This window comes from Brassica napus, chromosome A9 (assembly GCF_020379485.1).
Source record: "Brassica napus cultivar Da-Ae chromosome A9, Da-Ae, whole genome shotgun sequence".
Lineage (NCBI taxonomy): Eukaryota > Viridiplantae > Streptophyta > Magnoliopsida > Brassicales > Brassicaceae > Brassica > Brassica napus.
In genome coordinates, this window is record NC_063442.1 from 6484123 (window position 1) to 6511132 (window position 27010).

The 27010-nt window shown below is 35.1% G+C and overlaps 7 protein-coding genes and 1 non-coding gene across 14 annotated transcripts; 7 read left to right on the plus strand and 1 right to left on the minus strand.

Moving 5' to 3' along the window:
* The first annotated feature begins 4060 nt into the window (after window positions 1-4060).
* On the plus strand, window positions 4061-7502 carry LOC106362761 (receptor-like protein 6). Its single transcript, XM_048739621.1, has one exon. It carries the CDS (start codon window positions 4260-4262, stop codon window positions 7224-7226), a length of 2967 nt encoding a protein of 988 aa, XP_048595578.1. The 5' UTR covers window positions 4061-4259; the 3' UTR covers window positions 7227-7502.
* Window positions 7503-7746: 244 nt separating this feature from the next.
* Window positions 7747-11693, plus strand: LOC106364184 (la-related protein 1C-like). The gene is made up of 6 exons (XM_013803812.3): window positions 7747-9503; window positions 9816-10203; window positions 10279-10540; window positions 10655-10745; window positions 10888-10959; window positions 11155-11693. Exons 1-6 carry the CDS (start codon window positions 9213-9215, stop codon window positions 11347-11349), a joined length of 1299 nt encoding a protein of 432 aa, XP_013659266.2. The 5' UTR covers window positions 7747-9212; the 3' UTR covers window positions 11350-11693.
* Window positions 11694-12013: 320 nt separating this feature from the next.
* LOC106364182 (la-related protein 1C) lies at window positions 12014-14997 on the plus strand. The gene is made up of 6 exons (XM_013803810.3): window positions 12014-12869; window positions 13310-13718; window positions 13802-14060; window positions 14153-14243; window positions 14370-14441; window positions 14620-14997. The coding sequence occupies exons 1-6, from the start codon at window positions 12660-12662 to the stop codon at window positions 14749-14751; spliced, it is 1173 nt and encodes a 390-aa protein (XP_013659264.1). The 5' UTR covers window positions 12014-12659; the 3' UTR covers window positions 14752-14997.
* A 277-nt stretch (window positions 14998-15274) lies between these two features.
* Window positions 15275-17503, plus strand: LOC106364181 (bZIP transcription factor 27-like). Of its 2 annotated transcripts, none has more exons than XM_048739624.1 (3): window positions 15275-16767; window positions 16915-16992; window positions 17156-17503. In XM_048739624.1, exons 1-3 carry the CDS (start codon window positions 16381-16383, stop codon window positions 17231-17233), a joined length of 543 nt encoding a protein of 180 aa, XP_048595581.1. In that variant the 5' UTR covers window positions 15275-16380; the 3' UTR covers window positions 17234-17503. The 2 variants fall into 2 exon arrangements, with proteins under 2 accessions (XP_048595581.1, XP_048595582.1); XM_048739625.1 differs by having other exon boundaries at window positions 17162-17503.
* A 94-nt stretch (window positions 17504-17597) lies between these two features.
* On the minus strand, window positions 17598-19651 carry LOC106366372 (protein MID1-COMPLEMENTING ACTIVITY 2). Of its 4 annotated transcripts, none has more exons than XR_007316171.1 (6): window positions 19124-19651; window positions 18487-18910; window positions 18320-18391; window positions 18136-18242; window positions 17962-18077; window positions 17598-17854 (listed from the first exon to the last, which is right to left on the minus strand). XR_007316171.1 is itself a non-coding variant. In XM_048739622.1 (6 exons), the coding sequence occupies exons 1-6, from the start codon at window positions 19643-19645 to the stop codon at window positions 17802-17804; spliced, it is 1278 nt and encodes a 425-aa protein (XP_048595579.1). In that variant the 5' UTR covers window positions 19646-19651; the 3' UTR covers window positions 17598-17801. The 4 variants fall into 4 exon arrangements, 2 of the variants coding, with proteins under 2 accessions (XP_048595579.1, XP_048595580.1); XR_007316172.1 differs by having other exon boundaries at window positions 17598-17857; XM_048739622.1 differs by having other exon boundaries at window positions 17598-17857; window positions 17962-18058.
* Window positions 19652-20662: 1011 nt separating this feature from the next.
* On the plus strand, window positions 20663-22225 carry LOC106397808. 2 transcript variants are annotated; one of them, XM_013838435.3, is made up of 3 exons: window positions 20663-20971; window positions 21326-21629; window positions 21717-22225. In XM_013838435.3, exons 1-3 carry the CDS (start codon window positions 20888-20890, stop codon window positions 21833-21835), a joined length of 507 nt encoding a protein of 168 aa, XP_013693889.2. In that variant the 5' UTR covers window positions 20663-20887; the 3' UTR covers window positions 21836-22225. The 2 variants fall into 2 exon arrangements, with proteins under 2 accessions (XP_013693889.2, XP_013693888.2); XM_013838434.3 differs by having other exon boundaries at window positions 21326-22225.
* Window positions 22226-22835: 610 nt separating this feature from the next.
* LOC106364180 (rac-like GTP-binding protein ARAC1) lies at window positions 22836-24840 on the plus strand. 2 transcript variants are annotated; one of them, XM_048739627.1, is made up of 7 exons: window positions 22847-23258; window positions 23355-23442; window positions 23528-23637; window positions 23738-23801; window positions 24196-24260; window positions 24356-24421; window positions 24537-24840. In XM_048739627.1, exons 1-7 carry the CDS (start codon window positions 23160-23162, stop codon window positions 24636-24638), a joined length of 594 nt encoding a protein of 197 aa, XP_048595584.1. In that variant the 5' UTR covers window positions 22847-23159; the 3' UTR covers window positions 24639-24840. The 2 variants fall into 2 exon arrangements, with proteins under 2 accessions (XP_048595583.1, XP_048595584.1); XM_048739626.1 differs by having other exon boundaries at window positions 22836-23442.
* Window positions 24841-25431: 591 nt separating this feature from the next.
* On the plus strand, window positions 25432-25505 carry TRNAI-AAU. The gene has a single exon. It is a non-coding gene; the product is annotated as a tRNA-Ile (tRNA).
* The last annotated feature ends 1505 nt before the right edge of the window (window positions 25506-27010 follow it).

The following is a 27010-nucleotide window of genomic DNA, read 5'->3' on the forward strand; positions in this document are numbered from 1 at the left end:
CTGAAATAACATAAAAAATCGTCCAAGCAAAACACCCGGAGTGACCTAGCATAGTCGCTCCAAGAGGTCACTCCCGACGCGTTTTTTCGTGTCTCGGCGCGTCAAAACGCGAGTGACTTGAGCTGGTCGCTCTGGCTGGTCGCTCTGGCTGGGAGTGACTTGAGCTAGTCGCTCTGGCTGGTCGCTCTGGCTGGGAGCGACCTCGGTAGGTCGCTCTGAGAGGTCACTCTGCGATGCTCGACCAGGATGGATATTCCTCTAGTAAATTGATCATAACTCCTTCATTACATCTCCAAATGACTTGAAACCACTTCCATTAGAAAGCTAACTCAATTTTCTGTGTCTCCACAAAATCTTAGCAACAGGAGATTTCTCTAAAGGCTCCATCCATGCTCATCTTTCACCTCCTTTTGGATCACAATGCTCCCAAACATCTCAAATCACTCCATGGCACACTCCAACACCTAATAAGGACAATGAATGCAAAATGCAACCTAGACATGGCTAAATCCTAATCTATATGATGAAAATGCTCATGGATGAATGGATAAAACAATGTAAATATGAAAGATATCCCATTTATAGAAGTTTATAAACCAACCTCATTCCTAAATAATAAACCTTAAATAATAATCACTAAATGCTAAATCCAAAAGTTAAAATATTGTTTGATTAAGTATATTTTTGAAAAGTGATAGCCTGATTAGGGTATTTTAAACAATTTCTTCTGAATTATTTTGTAGTGAAATATTTTTTAAAACTTTTCTTAAATCAAAATTTATCATTTTCCTATTCGATTAAAGAGAAATTTGGTTTATTTGATTTGGATGCATAAATAAGTTTACTATAATATTCATATTATTCCAAATTAATTTTTTTTTGACAGCAATTAACTTTTATTTATATAAATAAACACAAAATATATCAAAACTAATTTTTTTACTAAAAACTGAAAATCAGAATTATTTGTTTTTGTCAGCAAATGTTTATACATAAGAGGTCACATGTTTAATTAAGGTTCGGTTCAGATTTGAGTACTCTTTATGTTATCTAAAAATATTTTGAAATCCAAAATTACAACTAAAAACTCAAAAATCCAAAATAAAAATAACTAGTATACTACTTATAAATTTAAAATTGATGACCGACCAATAACAAAAAGATAAATTAAACTTAAGTGAGTTTTTACTGAAATTGCAAATATTTTGATCTAACTTGAGTAGTTGACCAAAGAAATTGATCTAATTTGAGTAGACATTTACAGAAGGATGTATAATCTAATGTTCAAAAACAAAATTCCAAGTATGTAAAGAACTGTCGCGTGTAGACGAAGGATCGCATGGTAAAAGCTTCAAACCAACGTCTGAGCAGTTCCTCTAGCCTGTGATTCCCTGTATCTGAGTGATGAGATGTGATTACGCACTGATTTGTCAATGACTCGAGTTGTTACATTGACCAAAAGCCAAGCTCCATCACGCCGGTTGTTCCTTTCTTTCCACAATATAAAAAAAATGTTGTCTGTAACACAATCCGAAGAAGCACGCTGTGACTACTCAAAAAATAAAAAATTGGCCAGGATTCAACTGGATTGAAGTTGATGTTATTTCTTTTTGTGTCTTTTTGTGTAGATGGATGTCATTGTTAGTCTTATAAGCGGAAGACTCGTCCGGGAGCGTATAGGTCCTGTAACGTTAAGTGTACTGCAATGTCAAGTATGTTTTTATGCATATAAAGCTTTCAGAATTGGCACCGATAGACAATTCAAACAATCCTTTGTTGTTCTTTTGACAATTCTTATATGGTGACGGTCTGTAGATGGTACGCCAAGTATATTTCATAACTTATCTCATTTTTACCACCAAACAAAAATTAATTCTCATATCCATTTAATCAGTTTATCTCGATGAACCAACGAAAGGTCCTAAATGTATGATTATGGATAAACCAAGGAATGGCCATATAAAATAAATTAATTTTTGTAAAAAAATAAAAGAATACTAGATTTCAAGCGCGGGTTAGTTTTGTTTTGCTTTTCATAATTATGAAATTTAGTGTTTGAATCATATAATCTTGAAGATTATTTCACTAATGAAATTTAGTGTTTGAATCATATAATCTTACACCCAAATCTTGTATAAAGCTTCTATAAGTGTCTTACATTTAACGTGTTTTGTAGTCGATGGTAGTATGTGAGGGAAATGAATATTTCGTTAAGGTAACAATTATAATAGGTTGTGCTTTGGTTTTGGTTCATGTAATGTATTTTGTTTGGGTAGGGTGGTTTAGCAATCGGTTTTAGTGGTTATGTATAAATAATAATGAATACAATTCGCATGGTTAGAATTTGCATGGTTAGAGTAATAATGGGGGGTCTATAGGGTAAAAAAAGTTGTCAATTATTGTTATAATATACAAGGTAAGTCCAAAAAAATTTAAAAGTAATAAGTTCAAACAACTTTTATAGGTAGATTTTTTCAAAATCCTTCCCTTTTAATAGTATTGATTACATCGAAAAATCTAATGTTCAAAAAAATTCCAAGTATGTATAGAACTGTGGCTTGTAGACGAATGATCACATGGTTAAAACTTCAAACCAATTCTAGCCTGTGATTCCCTGTATCTGAGTGATGAGATGTGGTTACGCACTGATTTGTCAATGACTCGAGTTGTTACAACGACCGAAAGCCAAGCTCCATCACGCCGGTTGTTCTTTCTTTCCACAAGAAATAAATTGTTTTCTGAAACACAATCCGAAGAAGCAAACTGTAACTAGTCAAAAAATAAATTTCATCAAAGCATATTATTGTCCTTTTAATTTCTTTTTTTTTACCAATACTACTAGGGTAGGTTACAGCAAAAAGGAATATATGCTCTATCTCTTCTCTTTGTGTATAGTCATTGTTAGTCTTGCAATGTTAAGTACAATGCAAAGTCAAGTGTGTTTTTTTTTTGAGAAAAGTCAAGTATGTTTTTATGCGTACAAAGCTATCAAAATTGGCACCTATTGACAATTCAAACAATTCAAAGTGGATTTTTTTTTTGACAATTCTTAAGTGGAAAAGTTCTTTTCACAAACAATCAACTACAATTCCGTAGTTGGTACGCCAAATATGTTACAAAATTTAGCTGTAAATATAATCAATTCATGTTGAAAAATAAAAATAAAACAAATTTATTTTAAAATATTTATTTTATAGTTTTTGTAAATAAAATACGACAAAAAAAATTTGATTTACAGATGATGAAAAAATGATTTTTCACTTTTTGGTGTGAAAATGCTATCTTGCTGTTTTGAAAATGTGATTTTGCATTTGTGATGAAATATGATTTAGCAATTTTAAGAAAAATGTAACTTAATTTTTTTTTAGAAAAATGTGATTTCTTGCCTTTAACGAAAATACAATTTTGCGGGTTTAACAAAAATGTGATTTGCGGATTTAGTAAAAAACTATAAATTTTACGGGTTTGATGAAAAATATGGTTTTGTAACTTTGATGAAAAATGAGATTTTGTGGTTTTAGTAAAAAAAATTAGTTTCAGAAAAAAATGGATTTTGTGGTTTATCGAAAATATGTGTGGCTTTGGAAAAATTATGTTACGGTTTTAAATAATTTTTTAATTTACGGATTTTGAAAAAGAAAATGTGATTTTATTGATTCGAAGAGAAACAATTGTTATATTGTTGCATTTAGATGAAACTATTCTTTTGTGGTTTTAGCAAAATTATGTTTTTGGGTTTTAGTTAAAAATAATCATTTAGCAAATTTAATTAAAATGTGATAGGTTTTGATTTAAGAAAATGTGATTTTATGACTTTGGTGTTAAAATATGATTTGACAGAAAATTGCAGGATAATTACAAAGTTTCATTGAACTTGTCACATGTGTTTATTTGCTCATTTACTACAAAATCGTACATTTAGATAAAGGATTTTCGACATTTTCTAATTTTCACTGGATTTTTTTTCTACACAAATGGTCTAATTTGATTCAGTTAGCCGATTTTGAAAATTTTAGCTAAATTTTTTAAAAAAACTTTACTCGATGATCTATTCTCGAACCTTATCTCATTGTCACCATTAATGAACAGTAATTTTCATATCCATCCTAACGTGTATCTGGGTGAACCAACGAATGGTGTTGAATAATAAACAAACAAACGGCCATAAATGTATGAAATGAATGATTATTTGTTGAGAGAAAGATACAGAGCATTCTTATATAGAGAGACATTCATTAAGCTGTTGGCAGGAAAAAGCTATGATAGGCTCAAACTATTCATTCTTTCTTCGTGCCATTGTTCTTCTTCTCTTTTCCATTTCAAACTTTGTCAGCACTTTTGCTTCTCTCACACCTGGCCTGTGTCATCCGGATCAGAGAGATGTACTTCTCCAGCTCAAGACGGAGTTCAAGATTCGGAAGCCTGATGATGATGAATTCTATGATCGTTATGGTTTCCAACAGAACGTGACTTCTTACCCGAAGACGGAATCATGGGTAAACAGCAGCACCGACTGTTGTAACTGGGATGGTGTAACGTGCAATACCGAGTCAGGGAAGGTGATCGGGCTAGACCTTAGTTGCAGCTTTCTTTATGGTCGTCTCGAACCCAATTCTAGTCTTTTTAGACTGAAACATCTCACGAGTCTGAACCTTGCTTTCAACAACTTCACTTTCTCTCCAATCCCAGATAAGTTCAATAATCTCATTTTGTTAGAAACACTAAACCTCTCTGGCTCTTCACTGAAAGGTCATATTCCAAAAGAAATTCTCCAGCTCACCAGTTTGGTGTCTCTCGATCTATCTTTTTATGTTTCTCTTTATCCCCCTCCTTCAAGTTTGTTGTTGTCCATTGAAAACCCACCATTGTTTCTCCGTCTGCTTGCTCAAAACCTGAAGAACCTTAGAGCCTTGGATATGAGCTACGTAAACATATCTTCAGAAATCCCCCACGAGTTTTCATACATGCTCTCTCTAAGATCTCTACATCTTGAGCGATGCTCTCTGGTTGGAGAGTTTCCAAGCAGTGTTTTCCTGATACCAAACTTACAGTCCATTATATTGGATGGCAATCCAGACCTGAGAGGCAGCCTTCCTGTTTTTCGTAGAAACAACTCTCTGCAAGTCTTAAGCCTTCTGGAAACATCGTTTTCAGGTATCATACCTGATTCCATCGCCAACCTTAAGCATTTAGCTTCTTTGACCCTCGCATATTCCAATTTCTCTGGGAGGATTCCATCTTCACTTGGTGAACTTTCTAATCTCTCACGTCTCAGTCTTTCTTTAAATCATTTCACTGGTGAAGTCCCATCTTCAATTGGCAATCTAAAACAGTTGATCAGCTTTGACGTTGGCTATAATCAGCTCACCGGGAACTTTCCATCTGCACTACTCAATTTGACCAAACTACGTTTTATCAATCTCGGTTCCAACCAGTTCACAGGTTTCCTCCCACCTAACATTGGCCAACTCTCCAAACTGGAATTCCTTTCTGCCTTTGGTAATTCATTTACAGGAGCAGTTCCTTCATCTCTGTTACAAATCTCTTCACTGACAGAACTCTTTTTGGACGACTACCAACTCAGTGATCTCGTTGGATTCGAGAATGTCTCTCTGTTCTCTAATTTACAACTTCTTATATTTAAATCTAACAATTTCAGAGTCAGTAGTCCAGTTGACTTAAATGTCTTCTCTTCTCTCAAACAGCTAGTAACGCTATCTCTTTCGGGCATCCCTCTTTCAACAGCAAACATCACTTCAGATTCTGATTTTTCATCAAATTTCGAGGATTTGTCCTTGTCAGGCTGCAACATCACTGAGTTTCCTGAGTTCATAAGAGACCAGAGAAATCTAAAGTATCTATACCTTTCCAACAACAACATCAAAGGCCAAGTACCAGACTGGTTATGGAGACTACAAGAGCTGCAATTTCTGGATCTTTCTCACAACTCCCTAAGCGGTTTTGATGGATCCTTGAAAGCTGTACCTGGAAGTCAAATCCGTATGTTAGATCTAAGGTCAAATGCTTTCCAGGGGAGACTCTTTATCCCATACACATCTATAGCGTACTTGTTTGCTTCGAGCAATAACTTCACTGGAGAGATACCTCGTTCGTTATGTGGTGGACAATCCTCTCCTACCATCATAGATCTATCCAACAACAACTTCCACGGCTCAATTCCTCGGTGTTTAGGGAGTCACATGAGTTCTCTTGCGGATTTAAATCTACGAAACAATAGCCTCAGTGGAAGTCTTCCCGACATGTTCATGCATGCCTACGAGTTAGAGTCGATTGACGTCAGCCACAACAGATTGGAGGGAGAACTACCTGCATCTCTAACCAGTTGTTCTGCTCTGGAAGTTCTAAATGTGGAGAGCAACGAAATCAATGACACTTTCCCGTTCCAGTTAAGTTCCTTGCAGAAGCTACACGTTCTTGTCCTCCGATCCAATAAATTTCATGGAAAGTTATATCAATCCGATGGGGTTTGGTTCGGGTTTCCTCAGTTGAAAATCATTGATGTATCAAATAACGACTTCCTCGGTACCCTACCATCTGACTACTTCCTGAATTGGACTGCAATATCCTCTAATGAAGATAAGGATAGACAACCGCACTACATCTGGGATTCTTCTCTTAACTACGAATACTACACTTCTGTTGTGTTGATGAATAAAGGAGTATCAATGGTGATGGAACGTATCCTCACAGTCTACACAGCCATTGATTTCTCTGGAAACAGAATCCACGGACAAGTCCCTGAATCCATCGGTCTCTTGAAGGAACTCCACGTTTTCAATCTGTCAAGCAACGCTTTCACAGGACACATCCCATCGTCTTTGGCAAACATTTCGGCGCTGGAATCACTGGACCTATCCCAAAACATGCTTTCTGGTGAGATCCCTCCAAAGCTCGGCGACCTCTCTTCCCTTGAGTGGATAAATGTTTCACATAATCAGCTGGTGGGTTCAATACCACAAGGTACACAGTTCCAGCGGCAAGCCTGCTCTTCCTACGAGGGAAACCCTGGACTCTTTCGTCCTTCCCTTAAGGATATTTGCAGGGAAACAACATCACCTGGATCTGAACCACCAGTGTCATCCGAAGAAGAAGAAGAAGAGGGAAGTTTCAGTTGGGTAGCAGCAGGGTTAAGCTTTGCACCTGGAGTTGTATTTGGATTTACTATCGGATACATCAAGAAGAATCTTGGCAGAAACAGGCACTGAAGCGCGCTCCTTAGCCTCACTCCCCTAAGCATTACTGTTCTGTTCAATATAGTTATTGCATTTTAGTATTATTTGTTGTATTGCACGAAAAATAGTGATATGTCAAACGTTATGTATAATATATGAAGTATCAAAACAAGAATCATGTCTACGCCACTCTGTACTTGATCAGAGCTTGGATCCTATTAGATGGTTATCTCCGGTGTATGATTCTTATTGAGAGTTGGTTTAGTTTACTTTAGCTATCCAACATATATATATTTTACCATGTAACAAGCTTTACTCTTGAAGAAGCTTTAATTCATTTCATTCAATATGGTATCAGAGGCTTCAGAGCCAACCATGGCTTCTTCTTCTCCGAGTGCTTTCTCTTCCGCGTTTTGAGATCTCGGATCTTCATTTCCATGGCAGTGAGATCCGAAGTCATCAAAGCCAAATTGTTATGTCACAACAAGAAACATTACAAGCGCTCCAAAAGTTCAAATGTCCTGGAGAAATCAGCATTAACCACAAACTTCAGAACAATTGAGTATAACTAAGAGAACTCTAAAACAATGGAGAAAATTCTAATGAGCAACTGAAATAAATAAAAAACACGAAACCTTTAGATTTCAAACAAACATATCACTGAGACACTGACCGTAAACGATTAGCAATTCCCTAAGAATGAAAGTGTGTAACAGGAATCGTACCATCCTAGAATCGGATTAAAGCAATTCAAGTCAAGGCAAGTTAAGTAGCAAGTAGAGCAAAAATGTCTGAGTACTTGGCTTGTGTTCAGCCCTAGGTACCAAACAAATAAGAAATCATAATTATTTGAACAGAAATTTTTTTAGTTACAGATTGTTTTGGTTGCCCTGTGATTGTACCAATGGTGTCCGTGAACTCAAAGCACCTGGAGTCTCGGCAATGTTTCCTCCTGTGTTTATTTTTGCTAATGTATCTTTTCTGCTCTTGAGGTCCTTTTTGGTCGAGATTGTGAAGAATCTGACTTAGCAGCTCTTTGTTGACCAAGTCTTGAAACCGATATGATTTTGCAGTTTAATTTTCTAGCTGTGGACAAACGTCATTAGAGTTGCCTTTTGAGTATTTATATGCATTAAGGTTGCTTCTCTAATGCTGAGTCAGTATATTATATTCGACTTCTTGCGCCCAAACCTGTTCTAGTTGTTTCGAACAACAGTTTTAGAGAGCCAAGTAAAGCCTTTCTGATGGTGAGTCAGTATATTATATTATCTCTACAGGTTTTCTGTCTCTTCAACACATTTATGTTAGCCGTTGAGTTCTCCTCCAATTATAATCGTTTGTCTATATATCCATTTTAAATGATGAAACATATTAGGTTGTATGAAATATTTCTGAACCGTATGATCTTGCAAAAGATCTGTAATCTATAAAATATATCATACAAGATTTCCTTTTTTTTTAAGATTTTATTTACATGATAAGTCTTTAAAAATATTCTAGATAACATTAGGCATTTACATTTCAATCCTCACAAATACTTATTACCCAATCAGATCTCACCGTTTAGAAACTCAAAATATTGAGTGTGTTTTCTTTAAAAATAAATTTAAAGATTTGTCAAAACTTTTTTTTGTAGTCAGAGTATACCGAATCGATTAAGAGATAATCATCTATTAATCTTGTTGAAGACTTAGAAAAGTAATTAATAAATCTTTTCTTTTGGGCGGTAGCCGAATGCCATTAGGATTCTTTTTCTTGTAGATCTCCATATATATAACAAAAACATTAAAAACTAAAGAAGAAGGGAGACACTCGTTTCCATCTTCTGAGAAATTTGTTGGTTAGTTCCCAGTTTTCCTCTTTTGCATTGTACTTTCCTCTTGTCATAATTTCTCAGATGTTTCCTGATTCTTTCTTATACCTATATTTAAGAGATTTTGTCTTTTTGTGCGTGTGGGATCATAGATGTGTACTAAGACACTGATCAGAGTTTCATAGAAAGAAGCCTAACTAGAGACGATGTCTATAGCTTCTGAAACCACGGCTCTTTCTGTATCCTCTGCTTCACCTACAAAGATCATGGAGAAGGAGAAATCAGACAACTCTGAGATGTTCCAGGGTAATGCAGAAAAGAAACCGGCTTGGAACAGGCTCTCTAATGGAGAATCTGGGATCAAGCCAGTCATGGTAGCTTCGTCATCGTGGCCATTGCTTTCAGAGGCAGCGAAAGCAGCTTCTTGTTCATCCTCTGATTCGTTAAAAAGTCTTTGCTGCGATGGATCTTCATCATCGGTCTCTTCGTTCTCCAAGGTTTGTTACAATTGAAATTATGTTCAATTACTTATACTCTTTTTGGCTTTTCATATGATTTTATTGGACTGCTTCTGCCAAAGATTGATGATTATAGTTTAGCTAATGACTTTTTTACAGTATTTGATTATGAACCAGAAGTTGACATAGCGCCTAGGGGTTATTCAAAAGAAAAAAAAATGTATTTGATTTGTGTAAACCTTTGTGAAGAATATGTACAATGATTTGCAAGTTTATCTCTCATATTGTTAAATGTGGAATCTGCATTAATGTTATGATTTAGTAATGCAGCTTATGTGTCTTTGATTTCAGCGACGTAGTATACTTGCGGAACTAGAACCAATGGAACAAACATTAACTGATGCGATTAGCAACATTAACCAAGGAGCGGTTGCTCAAGCTTCAGGTTGTCCTTTACCATACACTTCTCCTAGCAGTTATAACCAAAGGAACATGTTTGCATCACAGTCCCATGTCCGTGCCCAAAACCAACATCAACAGAATTCAAACAACAACCAAAATGTTAGCTATCTTCCTCATCAAAGTCACCGAGGTGGACACAATCAGGAACATGTGAATCTTCCAAGAAACTTTAATGGTCTAGGCGGATTTGTAAGACCATCACCACCACTACTTGTGCCACCAGTCTATGCTCAACATATGCCACCTCAACCATTTTATTATCCTCTAGATTTTACTGGTGAGTTAACTCAAAATATCAATTTTGTATTTTACTTTTACGAGTTTTTTCCTAACGCATATTTATACTTCTTAGGCTTTCCACCACAGATGATGTATCATCCTCATCGCATGCCCTTCATGGAGCCTCCTCCTGTCTTGTTTCCACGTCAAAATCCAAACCGCCGCATGCCCTCCATGGAGCCTCCTCCTGTCTTGGTCCCATCTCAAAAACCTTCCTTAAAAACCAAGACATTCAATCAAGTTCAAAAAGCTCCCCTTAAAACCAAGATAGCGAATCAAGTTCAAAAAGTTCCCCTTAAAACCAAGATACTAAATCAAGTTCAATTTTATTTGAGGTAACATATTTTATTTTTCACTTCAATACCTATTCTTTCTTTTATTTATTTACCACTTTGAAAATGCCCTTTAGAAAAATCTAGTTTTTACTCTCTTTTTTACTCTTATTATAGCGAGGATAATTTACCGAATGACGTATATCTTCGCATGCGCATGAATGATGAAGGCTTTGTTCATATAGAGTTCATTGCTGGATTCAATAAGGTGAAATTCTTATATAGTTATCTTTTTCTTTATTTTTCTATATTCATATAAAATAGGTTGTTTATTTTTCACGTACTCTTTGTATTATTTTCTATGTTGTGTACTTATCAGTGTTGTTTCTTTGTATTTGTATATCTATCAGCTTAAAGCACTGACAAGTAATATCCAGCTTATATTGGATTCTCTACAAGGTTCTGATATGGTTGAAGTCAAGGTATTTCTTTTAGCTATCCACTTTTGACCGTTTCATTGCTGTGTTTCCTTTTGATTTGGTGTAATGATGAAAACATTTTATTATGCTTGAAACTGAAAAGATTTTGAGAGACATTTAGTGTTCCAGCTTTTTTCTTGTAATTTTTATTTAGTTCATATGTGACTAAAGAATGTGTTTTTTTATTTGTATATATAGGGCTATGAAATAAGAAACGGATGTGTCTGGAGAAAATATGTAATGCCTCACAACTGGCGGACTACATTTTATCCGAGCCAAGAATATGTAATGGCTAACAACCATCAACACATGCAGCTTGAGCAAAAACCAGAAGTGGGATCAAGTTCAAGCAATCAAAATGATGATAACAATAATAATAATTTGGTTGTATGATGTCTTCAAATCAAAGCTGAAGGAGTTTGCTTCTGCATATAGAGGATTGTGATACATTTATTTGAAGCTACCATCATTTGGAAGTAAATTAACATCGCATCTTAAACAACCAAAAAACACTGAAAAAGGAGTGTCGGGGAAACTTAAAGTTTGCTATGATAACACTCTGATATGTATTTTTTTCAGGTTTTACATAAATTAGGATTAACAGAAGTAGACATTTTTGGTAATTGGGGATGATTTCATATATTAGTCTGATTTAGTTTTAATTATGGTCTGTTTTGGAATTGATTAACCCGCTTTTTTGTTTGTTTATTCAGTTAATTATATACTTCACTTTTCTAGAGTTATGATTTTACTGTAGTAAATAGTGGAGATTACTTGTTATTTCACCATCATGTAGTGCATTTTCTCCTTCGGAATTATTAATAAACGTTGATCCTAGTTTGAAGCCCGAACTCTAATTTTTTTTTTTCAAAAACAGATACGGTCTTAAGCGTTTTCAACAAATATTCATTTTCCAAATGCAAAAAAAAAAATGTTTATGCGTATGACAGAAGAGAGAGGTAGAGTGATAGAAAAAAATAGGAATGACGAGATGGGAAGCTTCAGAGAGAGTTGGATTATATTATATTTGGATTTTTCCGCAGAATTGTGTTCTAGTTGTAATACATAGTCCTTATGTTTTAGTGGTTTTATATGATTTGATATCTGATATTATCATGATGAAACCTTATTTAATTTAACTGATCAAAATAAAATTGACGTGTATGAAATACTTGTCAACCGTAAGATCTTGCAAAATATTTAGAAAATGCTTTAAGATTTTATTATTTTGTTATTAAATCTTTCTGAATAATCTAGATAACTTTAAAGTTTTAACAATACAGTGTCCAAAATAATATTTTACAGTTTAACAACTTATAGAAATTCGTTTTAAGAATAAATTAATAATTTTCTTTTCCGCTGTACAAAAGGATATATATTAAACAACAATCAAAAGTTTGAAGAAGAGGAAGTCTCATCTTAGTTTTGATCGTTTTCATCTTCTGAGAAATTTGTTGGTTGGTTCCTATGTTTTTCTATTTTGCATTGGACTTTCCTTTATCATAATTTCGCAGATGTTTCGTGATTCTTTCTTTTACCGACTTTTAAGAGTTTTCTTTTCTTTGTTTTGGGATCATATATATGTTTATTTAAGACACTGATCATAGTTTCGTACAAACAAAAACTACTGGAGTAGACGTCTGGACCTTCTGAAACCACGGCAACTAACAGTGTCGATTCCGTCTGTTTCGTCTATAAAGATCATGGAGAAGGAGAAATCAGACTACTCTGAGAAGTTCGAGGGTAATGCGGAAAACAAACCGGCTAGGAACAAGCAAATCATGAAAGCTTTGTCGTGGTCATCACTTACCGAGACAGCGAAATCAGCTCTTTGTTCGAACAAGTCTTCCACTGATTCGTTAGAAAGTATTGGCTGTGACGGATCATCATCATCGGTCTCTTTTTTCTCTCAGGTTTGAATTAATCAACTAGGATTTTGTTTGATTAATATGGTACACTTTTGCTTCTGCATATATTATTGGACTGACTTTGCCTTCGATTGATGATTATGCTGGTAAAGCTTTGCTTGATGATAAATTTGCTAAATAAGTTTGATTACGATGTTAGTTTAGTAGCTAAAATTTTTGGATTATCTAGTAAGGAATTAAAAGGTTACGAAGTTGACCTAGTAGATAAAAGTACTTGATTAGGAAGTTGACAAAGTAGCTATAACTCTTGGATTACAAAGTTGAGAGGATTTGATTTGTGTAACCTTTGATATAGAATAGATACAATGATTGTAAGTTTATGTCTGATATTCTTAAAACCGGAAATCTGTATTAATGTTATGATTTAGTAATGTAGCTTCTATTAGAGATTAGTCTCTAATAGCTTCTCTGTTTTTTTATTTCAGCGAAGTAGCATTCTTGCTGAAACAGAACGAATGCACCAAGAATTCTTTACCCACGGCACGGTTGTTCAACCCTCAGGAGAAAGTTCATATGGTAATCCTTTACCATACACTTCTCCTAGGGGTCATAAGCAAGGAAACGAGTTTGCATCACGGGCCCATGTCAGTACCCAAAACCAACATCAACAGAATTCAAACGAGAACCAACATGTTACCCATCAAAGTCAGGGAGGCAGACAGAATCAAGAACATGTGAAACAGAACTGGAATCCTCAAGGAAAATTTAATGGGCAAGGAGGATTCCCACCTCCACCAAGAGGAGGTACACCAGCATTTGTAAGGGCATCACCACCATCAATCTATGCTCAGCATATTCCAGTTCAGCATTATTTTTATCCTATAGCATTTACTGGTAAGTTAACTCAAACTGAAAATATCAACTTTGTATTTTACTTTTATGTGTTTTTTTCCTAACGCATATGTTTTACTTCTTAGACTTGCCACCACCAATGATGTATCATCCACATCGTATGCCCTTCATCGACCCTCTTGCTGTATTGTTTCCATCTCAAAATCCGGACCGCATGCCCTTTATCGAGCCTCCTCCTGTCTTGGTCCCATCTCAGAAAGCTCCCCTCAAAACCAAAATACTGAATCAAGTTCAAGAAGCTCCCCTCAAAATCAAGATACTGAATCAAGATAAAAAAGCTCCCCTTAAAACCAAGATACTGAATCAAGTTCAATATTATTTGAGGTAATACTTTCCTTTTCACTTCAATACATATTATTTGTGTTGTTTACCACTTTGAAAATGTCCTTTAATTTTTGTTTTTGATCTTGTTATAGCGAGGATAATTTACCAAACGATGTATACCTTCGCAAGCGCATGAATGATGAGGGCTTTGTTCATATAGAGTTTATCTCTAGTTTCAATAAGGTAAAAAATTTATATAATTATGTTTTTGTTTCGTGTTTCATTGATATTTTCACATGCACTTACTTTGTTTTATTTTCTCTGCTTGTACTTATATGTGTTGTTTCTTTGTATTTGCATTTTTATCAGCTTAAAGCACTAACAAGTAATGCCCAGCTGATATTAGATTCCCTACGAGATTCAGATATCATTGAAGTGCAGGTATTTCTTATAATTATCTAATCTTGACTGTTTCAGTGTTGTATTTGGTGCACTGATGAAAACATTTTATTATGCTTGTGTTGAAACTGAAGAGATATTCTGTGTACACCAGCTTTTTTTCTTCTAATTTTATTTTGTTTGTATTTGACTACATAATCAATTCCGTATTTGTTTATAGGGCTATGAAATAAGAAACCGGCATGTCTGGAGAAAATACGTTATGCCTCAAGATTGGCGGGTTACTTTTTATCCGAGCCCAGAATATGCAATGGCTAACAACCATCAAAACATGCAGCTCGAGCAGAACTAGAAGAAGTGCGATCAAGTTCAAGCAATCAAAAGCCGATAATAATAATAAGAAATCAGTTGGTTGTATACCGTCTTCAAATCTAAGTTGGAGGAGTTTTTGCTTTTGCATAGAGAGGATTGTTGGATTTATGTGAAGCTGCCATCATTTTGCATATGATGTCAATTAACATTTTGTCCTTAAACGAAAACAAATATAACAAACTGAGAAAAGCTATTAAAAAGGTTAAAAGAGTAGTGTAGATTAAAATTTTGAGTTTTATGACTTAGTTTGCAGAATTTTATTTTTGATTTCAATTTTCTTTTATTGTTTTGATTAACATGTCATTTAAAGTGAGCAGTAGACTCTCTTTTTCTGTTATTTTGGGATGATGTAATATACTCATCGGATATAGTTTTAACTATGGTCTGTTCCAAACTAATCAATTTAGTTTATTCAGTCAAATCTTCACTTTTCTAGAGTTATGATCCAGTAACCACTATTTCTCCTCCAGAATTGTTAATGAATAGTTGTGATACCCAATTTCATGATCCTCGAAAAAGTAAAAGCTTGAAATGCAACTATCTTTGTTTTGGGAATGGTGATTTTGGATTTTTTTAACATCGGTTCATCTATACTCAAATTTGAGGTGGTGTAGAAAACTAAACCGGAATATATAACAACCAATATAATAAAATCTATATGGTATTCTTTTGAGACCTTAGCTAATGAATCCGTTGTTTGATTTTCAGAAAGAGGATGATAAACAACTGAGAAGTCTACAAATCTACTCTTCTTTCTTGATAGTTCATTATTCAAAATCTTGGCCACGCTTCTAGGTTTTGTATCATCGATATCAGGTTCTTGCAATCAGTACCAAAGTGTTATCAGTACCAAAGTGTTGGCAAATAAGTTGCTTCTAACAAACAAGAGTTGGTTTCCATTACCACTATATTATATATATGATAATTATATAAATTTTATTAAAAGTTATACATTTACATGTGATATGGAGATGACTAATATTTAATTGTTTTTGTTTCACTTGACCATATTTAACTCGAAATATGGCCAAACCCAGATTATGATAGGTGCTTACTGCTTAATGACAAAGCTATTGTTTGGGAGTAAAACATAATAAAATCATAGGATAAGACTACAATTTAAAATAAATTGATTATCATTATCTCATTGTTTTTTTTGTTGTGTGCGCGTGAAAAACAAACAAAGAACTTAACCACTTTGGTCCTTATATGTGTATGCAAGTGGTTCCAGTGCATTAATCTTGTCTGCTTGGTCCTATTTGCTGATCAATCATGTTAATTGGATGATAATCAATCTTGTAAATTTTAAAATGATATCTTGTTGACAAAAGTTCGACGTCATAAAAACTATAGATTATCACCATTCGCATTGTGGATTAAGTGAGAAGTCATTACAAGATTTTCTTATTTCCACAACAGTTACATCTTTGTCTCTTCTGCTGGACCAATTCTATTGAGAGAGATTGAAAGAGAAGAAGCTATCTCTCTCAAAACCAAAGAAAAAGCCTTTCTAGGTTGTCATCAGCAAAGCATAAGATCAACTATAGTCTTTTTCAATTTCCTCGTCAACATCATCCTCATTATCTCATTCCCTTTCACAGCCAAGACCATGACTCAAGTCACTATGGAAGAAGTATGGAAAGATATCAACCTTGCTTCGCTTCACCAACATCGCCACCTAAACATTGATCATGAGCCAGTATTGAGTAACCAAAACCCTAATAAATCCATCTTCCAAGATTTCCTCAACAAGCCTTTGAATCAGGAACCACCACCTACGCCTTCCTCCACTCACCACGGCTCTCTTTTTTCTCCTCCTGCAACTGTTATCAGCTTGAACACTCACTCCATTGATACCCACTTTGATGAATCTGCGATGTTTGGTTGCTTTGGGAAGAAAAGAGGCCAAGATTCTGATGAAAGCAGAGGAGACAGACGGCATAAGCGTATGACCAAGAACAGAGAATCTGCTGCTCGTTCTAGAGCCAGAAAACAGGAACGTGTCTCTCCATACAGTTCCTCCCTTTATTAAATTCATGTGAATCCAAAAAAAAGAAATAAAAATGAAAACTCTAGTGTTGACTATACAATTCTCCTCTGTATTAAAAAAGGTATATGGGTGTTTATTTTTCTTATATTTCAGGCATATATAAACGAGCTGGAGCTTGAAATTGTTCACTTGCAGAAGGAAAATGCAAGACTCAAGAGACAAGAAGAGCAGGTACAAAACCTTTAGAAGTCTAGTTCCTTCTTAAGAAAGCTTTGCAATACTATTTGTAGTAGTTTCCTTCTTTTGTTACTATATTAAGGACATGGTAAGTGTAAGGTTTCTGCTGCTTAAAGTTGATTTATACCTAGTTTTTTTTCTGTCTGATTTTTGGAAGATGCAGTTGAAAATGGCCGAAGCAACTCAACACCAAACAAAGAAAATACTTCAACGGTCTTGGACATCTCCTTTTTGAGAAATCAACAAGTGATCATGGTGCAGAGAAGCAGGAAAAGATCTGTACATTTTACCTAAGGTAAACTTGGTGATGTAGCATTTTAGGGAAGTGTAGAAAAGTATCAAGAGAATGAAAAAATAAAACCTTTTGAATATTGTACTGTAACATATGCTCCAGTGCAAAACACAGTAGCATTTGAGGTTCTGTTTTTACTTTCCACTCTTTAACCCATTACTGCACTGTAATACTTGTTCATTATTATATGTATACTTCATTTGCAACCAAAAATAGAGAGACAAAGAAACACATAATAGCAAATATGGTGGCATCTAATGTTTACTGAAAGTTTGAAACACTGTAACAACAAGTTTGGTTCATGCTATTTTCGTCAAATGTGCATTGCTTATAAATGTTTTCGTCAACTACATAATTACATCTACTATGTAAAAGAAAAGTACAAGGAGCGTTCTGAAAGTATCCATGAAGACTCTAATTTACATTAAATATTCAAGGAAAATCATCCAAGATAAATGTTCTGTTCCGTGTTAGAAAAGTTTCACTCTTTTTTTTTTGATAAAAAAATGTTTCACTCTTCCATGAACTGAGGTGATGGTGGAGTCATATTTTTCTTCTTCTTCTCTGCTTCAAATATTAGAACCAAATATTCAAAAATTGGCATGTTAATCTATCTATCTATAAGCCGTTCAAAAAAAAAAATCTATCTATCTATAAATGTATTTATTTACCGTACGAAGCTCCATGAATCTCAACTTCTCTCAGTTCTTGGACAAGAGCACAACAACAACACATCAGATGTGATAAAAAGTCGTCAATGGACCCTCCCTGCCAAATCAAGACATCCCTATTTTGTGATTGAAACGCTTGACATAATAAGGGATCGAAGATTTAAATGGATGTACCTTTATATTCAGCGTCTTCCGAAGCTTCTTTCTTATGCTACAAGTATAGCAGCAGCATGAGAGCATCAAAGAATACACCATTAGCTCACTACAAGCTTCACTTGAAGCTGAAACAAAAGCTTTTGAATCAAATTCATGGAGACTCAGATCACAAATGAGTCTGCCCTCATATAAGATTTCTTACTGATTTGTTTGTTAGTAGCCACAGTGGATATCTTTGCTAATGTACCACACGGGAAAAATAATGTCTTCAAGCCTGCGAGTTTAATACATTACCTTAAATTATTCACATATTTGATTTTAAAAGAAAAGAATTAATCTTGAAAGTGAGAACAGAGGAAGGTGGCTTACATAGAGTAGGCTCTGAACAACAATCCAACAAGTCAGTGTGCCATTCTTCCTGGTGTTGTGATGATTCTAACCCTCTAGTACTACTTTTCTTTGGATAAGCCGTATCATATGACTCATCTTTCTCAGTTTCATCATCAACATCTTCAACAGTTTCAGTAACAGCAATCAAACGCTGTATGACTTGGCACTGGTCCGTATCATAACGCGCACGGGAACGTTGCAACTCAACTTGCAACTTCCCATTCTCGGTTTTAAGAGCTTCGCAGAAACCCATCTCCGGGTAAGACCGAGAGAGCGTCCTCTTCAGAACCGACGCAGCAGCTTCTCTAGTGGATTCTTGTTTCAAAATAACATCTTGCACCTTTCTATCTTCTTCGTCAAGTGTGTACTCACGCTGATCACTGTCAATAACTTCAAGCCTCTCCTATCAACACAAAACTCCAAATTCAGTTTTCCGACAATAATGTCAACAACATCAAGAACAAGAATGTTACAAAAAAGATTTTAGGGGCTATAGACGACTGTTGGGGTTATAGACAGATTTAATAAATTGTTTTAATAAAATGATTTTGGAGGTTATAGATGATTTAATGAATATAATTTAATAAAGATTTGAAGGTTATAGACACTGACTTACCCGAACCCGAACGTTGTCGACCAAAGTGATAAGCGGAATGATCTTGAGATAACGATCGATCTCGTCCTGAGCCTTACGAAACTGGTAAACAATGTTCCATCCCATTGCTAACAAGTAGAGATAACTCTTGTCTTGGCAGCTGTTGACAAGAAGGTAAGATCTTCTAAGAGCGTCCTCAAGCCCTTCGAGAGGCTCCTGAACCTCGGGACGCGTCTTCTTCATCTCGGAGATTTTAAGCTGCTCGAGCAAGTTACCAATGAGCTTAAGATGCTGAGCGAACTGGCGGCAGTTCTTCTTGTGCATGCGGGCTGTGTTCGCGGCGGTGACTATCATTCCGATGAGTTTCAAGGCGTCTACTCCTGTAAGCTGCGCCACCGAAGCTATTTCCCCTAGCTGATCCCATGAGTGAGCCATTTTGGAATCTTTCTGTCCTTGCCGCTTGAAGATAAGAAGAAGGAGAAATGAAGAAGCTCGTTTGAGTGTGTTTCGGTGATAGTTTGGTAATGGATTATCTTGTCTCATGTCTTTACTTGCCACGTAGGAACTGAAGTCCCATTTCACTAGTTTCTGGATTACGAATCTAGGCTATGTGTCACTGTAGATAATTACAAATCTACCACGTATAGTTTTAACCTCCCAGACACCGTGAAAGTTGAAGCGGTGTATATAGCGAAACCAAAATAAATAGACATTTTTACCAAAAAAAATAAATAAATAAATAGGCATTGGACATGCGGGTCGGGATTGTTTTTATTTGGGTTTTAAGAATTTCAAACTTCAAAATTTTAGTCTTATTTTGCATTGGATTCGAACAATAATAATTCGGGTGGATTTTGTAATTTTGTTTAAGATTTTGTTGTGGGTTCAAACTCTTTTTGGAATCAATTAATTTCAAATATTTAAAGATAATATAAAAATTAAATCTGAAATTGAGTATTTTAGTTGGTTATTTGAATTTAAAATTCATTTGAAATAATTCTAATTTTTGGATTCACCTTTTTGGGTGTTTTTTTTGGATTTTCAAGTATCAATCGGGTTTCTGTTGGTTTTCGATAAAAATACCCTTTTTACAATATTCGTTTATATTCGTCTGCATGTCGCAGCAACATGTAGTTAAAATGTTATTTGTTTTGTTGTCGCATGCGATTGCAACCTATGATTTGTGACCAAAATATTTTAATTTATAGTCACTAAGTTTTCAACACGGGATAGCAGAAATGAATAATAATATGCAATTTGTGACCTATGATTGAACACGCAATAAGTTTTACGAAAGCAAAACGTACGACAAACTACAACCTGCGACATGCAACTGGTCATAGGTCGGAGTCGCAAATCGCTGCCACTTATAAACGAATGCGGCCTAACAGGTCGAATTGGTTATGGTTTCTGATTGAATACAATTTCAAGTTGTATGTCCTACAAGTATGGGCCTACTGGACTTTTAGGGCCTGTTGGACATTTTGGGCCTGCTTTGAGTCTTAGTACTTATTCTTGTTGCCAAACACCTCTTACTCGTCTTGGTCTATAAATAACGGATCTTTGATGGAATAACAGAAAAAAAAAATTCTGGATCGGAGAGCTGCGAAGCCTGGGAATCGCTCGTTCTTCTTCTCCAATCTTCGAGTTCTTTATACCAAAACTAGATTAGGTTTCTCCAATTTTATATAAGCCCTAACACTTGCGATTCTCTCGCAATCAATCTCTCAGTCTAGTGTTTCGCGAGTTCGCCTCTGAGTTTGGTCTGTGATCGTGTGAGAGAGGATGTCACGGTGTTACCCGTTCCCTCCACCCGGCTTTGTACCGAACCAAGTTCGGGATGAGTCTCTGATCGAACCGATCAAAAAGGTTTGTTGAGCAATTAGAAAGTCCATGCCTTTTATGTTCTCAGTTAACAAGCTTGCTTCTTTGTCCCCACCTTATGTGAAAAATCGAAATACTTGATTGGCTTTTAAAAAAAATAATGAAAAAATGATTAATTGGACTCTTTGAATCGGTTCCTTTAAGATAACAATCCAAAGTATATAACTTTGAAACAAAACCAATGTAGAGGTATCTATTTGTGGCATTAGAGTATGTTATTGCCCCAGCAACAATTATGCATTGTTTGTGCTTATTTGCCTCTTGGAACGGTTTGGAGTTTTAATGGATAACCAAGTTATGGACACTAACTGTTGTTGTTCCGTTGGTTTGAGAATCCAGGGGACAAAGGAGGAAGTTAAGAGAGAAAAGAAAGGTAGAAAACACAACAAGGTTCAAAAGAGGAAAGAGAGGGATAACGAGGCTGGCCGAAGCAGTAAACACCGTCATCATAAGAGACAGCGCAAAGATGAAAGCGCCAATGCTAGTAAGCAGGTTGACTCCCTGGAGAAGAGCTGCCTTACGATAGAACTTGACCATCAAGCGTCTTCCCAGACTTCTTGTGATAGCACTCTTCGTAGCAATGAGAATGAGGGACCGAGTCATATTAAGAGTCAGCCCCTCAACGGTAGGCATAACGACTCTGGTGAGTTTGTTTGTTTACTTGTTGCTGGGTCTGTTTTGCTTCAGATGATGACGCTCTTTCTTCGAATTGTTGCTATGGGTTTTGAAGAAACTAGCATGCGGGTCTTGTTACATGGCAAAGGGCAGAAATATCCTGAGGTGATGTTGACCAACAAGGGTCAAAAACAGTGTTCGGCCTCTAGTCATCAAGAAAGTATTGGACCTTAAAATCTCTGCAGCAAATGCCCTTCTTCCACGGCCATACGATTCTTGAAACTCGTCGAGAACTGGGCTCCTGATCGGTTTGAGACCAAGCTCGCAGACTCTGAAGATCAAGAAGGGTGGTTGTTGATGAAATTTGGCGCCAAAAGACATGATCAAGTTAGCGTTAAGACAAGCAGCAAGGGAAGTAGTTAGATGGTGTGGCCAACTGCTCAGTTTCTTCCCGAAGCCGAACTACACGCATTGCCATTCACTGTACCCTTCTGATTTCCCCAAAGCTTTGTTTCCCTATGTATTTTAGATTAGCATTTTGAACTCGGAGGTATATGTGTGATTATTTGTAGATGCACTATAAATATATATAGTAAGTAATATCAAAATTGAGTTTACATCTCAGAGATTTGAGTTTCCACAGTTTTATTTTGGTATAAAATCTACACTATACAGTGATCTTTCTAATATGATCGCTGTCTTATTTTCTTCTTTAACTTATGGTTTTGTTGGTTTTACCAAAAAGTCTATTTTTCTAACTATATCATGTTGCTTTTAACCTCCACCCACACACATAATATCATTTCACAGCATCTATCTATTGCAACGGTTGAAGAACACACTCTTTCCTGAAATTTCCAATTTTTTTAGTCCAGAAAAATTTAAATCTAGTTATATAAGGGGAATTTGCACCCAATAACCAAACAAAAGCTCAAAATTAATTAACTAACCAATTTCACTCTCTCTCTCTCCTCTTTTTCTCTTCCTATCTCTCTACAAAATTAATTTCTCTTTTCTTTTTGGTTATTTCACAGATAACTTTTATAAATATAATTTTCCGTTGTAATATAACCCGATTTTACTGTATATTTCCAGGTGATTGAGAAAAATAGACAGTGTAAATAATATTGTAAAATGAATGATAAAATATTTAGGAGAAACAAATTATCATTTTCCAAAGGAAAAAATTAACAGAAGGGGGAAAGGAAAATAAATAAATAAAAGCAAAAGAATCGGGAAGTTTGATTGGATGGAGGAGATAGTTCGAACGCTTCAATTGCATAAATTGCCGGCCATCACTTTTGCTACTTCCCTCTCTCTCTCTCTCTCTCGATACGATCCATCATCTCTCTTCTCTGATCACACACTTGTTCTCATTCTCTCACATTTGCAATTTCGATCAGGGTTTCGTATACTACAGATATCCTAGGGGTTTTTCTTGCACCACTGGAGATGCCGGATTGAAAGTAGGAGGGAGCATTTATTCTTGTTGTGTTACCTCAGAGGTAGAGAGAGAGATCTGAGGTTTTTTTGATATATATTAACTGAGGGGGGGAAAATGAGCGCATCACGGTTCATAAAGTGCGTAACAGTAGGTGACGGGGCAGTGGGTAAAACCTGTTTGCTCATTTCCTACACCAGCAACACTTTCCCTACGGTATCCTATCAAATACTTTGTTCTTCTCCAATAATGTCTTTCTTTACTCTCTTTCTGAATAATATGATTGATTATATTCTTCATTTTTTGAGTCAGGATTATGTACCGACTGTTTTCGACAACTTTAGCGCTAATGTGGTTGTTAACGGAGCCACTGTCAACCTTGGCTTGTGGGATACCGCTGGTACTCTCTCTCTCTCTTTCAAGCTTGGTCTTTCTTAGCAGCAGCACGCTATCTCTTTCTGAACTTGGTTTTGTTTGTGGAACAGGGCAGGAAGATTATAACAGGTTAAGACCCTTGAGTTACCGCGGTGCTGATGTTTTCATCTTAGCCTTCTCTCTCATTAGTAAGGCTAGCTATGAAAATGTCTCCAAGAAGGTGCGTGCTTTCCTACTTCTTTTGCTTACAACACAAGTTTTTTTTATTAAAGTTTCTTGCTTTTTTGATTTTGCTGTTTTGTTATTCTTGTGTTTGCTAGTGGATCCCAGAGCTGGAGCACTATGCCCCTGGTGTCCCTATTGTTCTTGTTGGTACCAAACTAGGTTTGTTCCCTTTTTTCTTTTTTTACATATATGTCTGCTTACTCTTTTTTTTTTCCTCATTGCGCTAGCTTCTCTGTATATTTGTGGTTTTAAGGAAAAATTAAAAAAATGCTGCGATACTCTTGTGTTTAGAAGCTCCTCTCTGATCATGTCATTCGTTTTTAATGGATTTTGGGTTGTGCTATGTGTCCAATGGTTTTTCGTATCTCTCACTTTCTCCGTATAAGCAACCATCCAATGTCTAAATATAGCAATTATGAACCTTTAGGAAAGGTTTATTACATGATCTCTTGTCAAAACTAGATGGTGTAACAGATTCTGTTTCTTGCTAATAATACCTATGCTCACTTTCGGATTCCTGCTGCTTTACCTGTGTTCTCATCAAATGTGGCAGATCTTCGGGATGACAAACAGTTCTTCATCGACCACCCTGGTGCTGTACCTATTACCAACGCTCAGGTTAACATTATTTATTTAAAACTCAATTCAGTTTTACTACGCTTGGTACTTTTAAATGAAACCCTCTTAACCATTCCCCACTTTGGGCGTTGAAGGGAGAGGAACTGAAGAAGCTCATTGGTGCTCCTGCGTACATCGAGTGCAGTTCAAAATCACAGGAGGTAAGACAAAAAGAAACTTCCCTTGTGATGAATACTACATTGAATAAGAGTTTGCTCTTTTATTTGATAGCTTCCTGAAGCTTGAGACTGTTATTTGTATATTAATGAAATGCAGAATGTGAAGGGGGTGTTTGATGCAGCGATCAGAGTGGTACTTCAACCTCCAAACAAGAAGAAAAAGAAGGGCAAAGCACAAAAGGCCTGCTCCATTTTGTAATTTTTCCACACTCATATCTCTCTTTCTATTGTCTCTGCCACTCTATAGTGATGGCTTAAGAAGAAGAAAACACATTGGGGCTTAAAGATGGTTCAGAGTTGGTTTGTGATAAGCTTTTTTAATCCTTAGCAAAAACTCGGTTATTTCTGTTTTACTGATAAATAGTTTCCTGCTTTAGCTGAGGGCTAATATTGCACTGCTTCTTCTCTTTTTCTTTATCTCTATTCTTCCTTCCTATCGTCGTTTAAGAATAAAAGTTGAAACCTAAAAAGTTGCCGTTTCAGACAAGAACTTGTCTTCACCTTGTATGGTGTTACTGTTCTTAATTGTGTCATTTGTCAAGATACATAATACTACTTCAGGTGTTTTCTTCCTTAAGCTGTCAAAAACAGGTTAAATAAACGTAGCGTAGTCGTACCATAGGCATAAACTCAGAGTTGCACCTTTAGTATATCCATCTGTCTTTGAATATGTATATAATTAGTTAGTTAGAGCCTTAGCGCCAAAGTCGCAGGTTCGAAACCTGTATGAGCAGTTTTAAATAATGTACTTAAATTAAGCTGTCATATATAGTGTGTAAAAAAGAAATTACCTTTCTACAAGAAAAATTGTAACATTCTCAGGGTTTCAGATTTAGTACAAACTTAGTTATTAACACACAGTTATACTATTTCAGGCGTTTTTTTCCTTAAGCTGACAAAAATAGTGTGGAAAAGCATTCACATTTCTGTACAAATAATACCAGTCAAGGTCACAGATAATTAAAGCTATTATATAGACTAATGGTTCAACTGGCCTATTAGCTCAGTTGGTTAGAGCGTCGTGCTAATAACGCGAAAGTCACAGGTTCGAAACCTGTATAGGCCATCTTTCCAAAAGTTTTATTATTATTTTAACCTATTTTAAAAACAGCATGCAGTCTCCGAGCTTTTCTCAGAAACGGCAGATCCGTAAACATCCAGAAAGGAAACTTAGTGTTGCTTTAGGACCAGGCCCTCATTAAAACCAAAAAGCAGTGGAATTTTTAATATCAATTTTTAAGTATGTAATTTTATTTATAAAATTTTATATTTGTTGAATTTTGTTTTGATGAAATTTTACTAATCATATATTAATCACCTATTTTGTTTATTTATATAAAAATGCAACATCATATTAATAGTTTAATTTTAAACATTAGTTTATATGAATTATTATTACAACTTTTATTATTTTTTTCAAAAATAATTATTCTCAAAATTTTTGTATGTGAATAAATTAAATTATTTAATATTATATTTTAAAATATTTTTTATTTATATATTATATTTCAGTTTGGTGTTTTTATTTTTACTACAAAAATCAAACATAAAATGTTACAACCAATAAATTATTATTTATTTTGTTTTATAAAAAGTTAATATGATAATTCAAAAAGAATTGGAATGTACTATTTAATTTTAAAATTAATTACTGAAATATATATATATATATATATATATATATATATATATATAATTTGTCTAGATTAAATATGATAAACAATTAAAAATAATAGCATAATGGAAATATATGTGGTTTTTCTTAGGAATGTAATTGTTTAGAATTAGATGTATATTTTTATCTTTTCTGTTAGAAAAATATTATATATGAGTAAATTTAAGATATTTAGTTAAATTTTTAGTTAATGGTCTAGCATAGACTTTTTATGGTATATAAAAAATAGGATCCTAAATTAATAGATCAGATTTTAGATTTATTAATTCAACCCGAACCAGGACTACGATTTTAATTACAAGTTGATTCGAATAAAATTATCCAAATCAAAAGATTTTTAATTAGCTTTGTTCAATCCATCACCCGACACGTTCTACTAGACCATAACCAATTTCTCTGAGCATCAATTGTTGTTTTCAATCATCGACTAACATCACGAGAAGGTGAGATTAACCTCGTTGGATTGGCAGGTTTTGTCTGAATCTTTTGTTGCAAACAGAAGTGCCCGCCTGATAGCTACTAGTGTGGTGTTTGATAACAGATATCAGTTTTATGTTGCTAGGAGTCATCTTAGAGCATCTCCAATGTATAACTTTATTTGTTCTTCTAAAATGGAGTAAAAGTGAAAATAGAGTAAAATTGCTCCAACCTTACTCTATTTTCCACTCTATAATGGAGTGATGAACAAACAAAAAATAGATTACTCCATTCATTATGGAGAAGATATAGAGTTGGGTTAAAGCATTTTTTACTCCATATTCACTTTTATTCCATTTTAGAGAAAAAAATAGAGTAGGAATGGAGATTGCCGTTAGACCGGTGTTCTCATATGTTTGGTGTTCTCATATGTTTGCGAGTGATCGCAGCATAGCCTAGACTGTTGTTTTGTTAGGTCC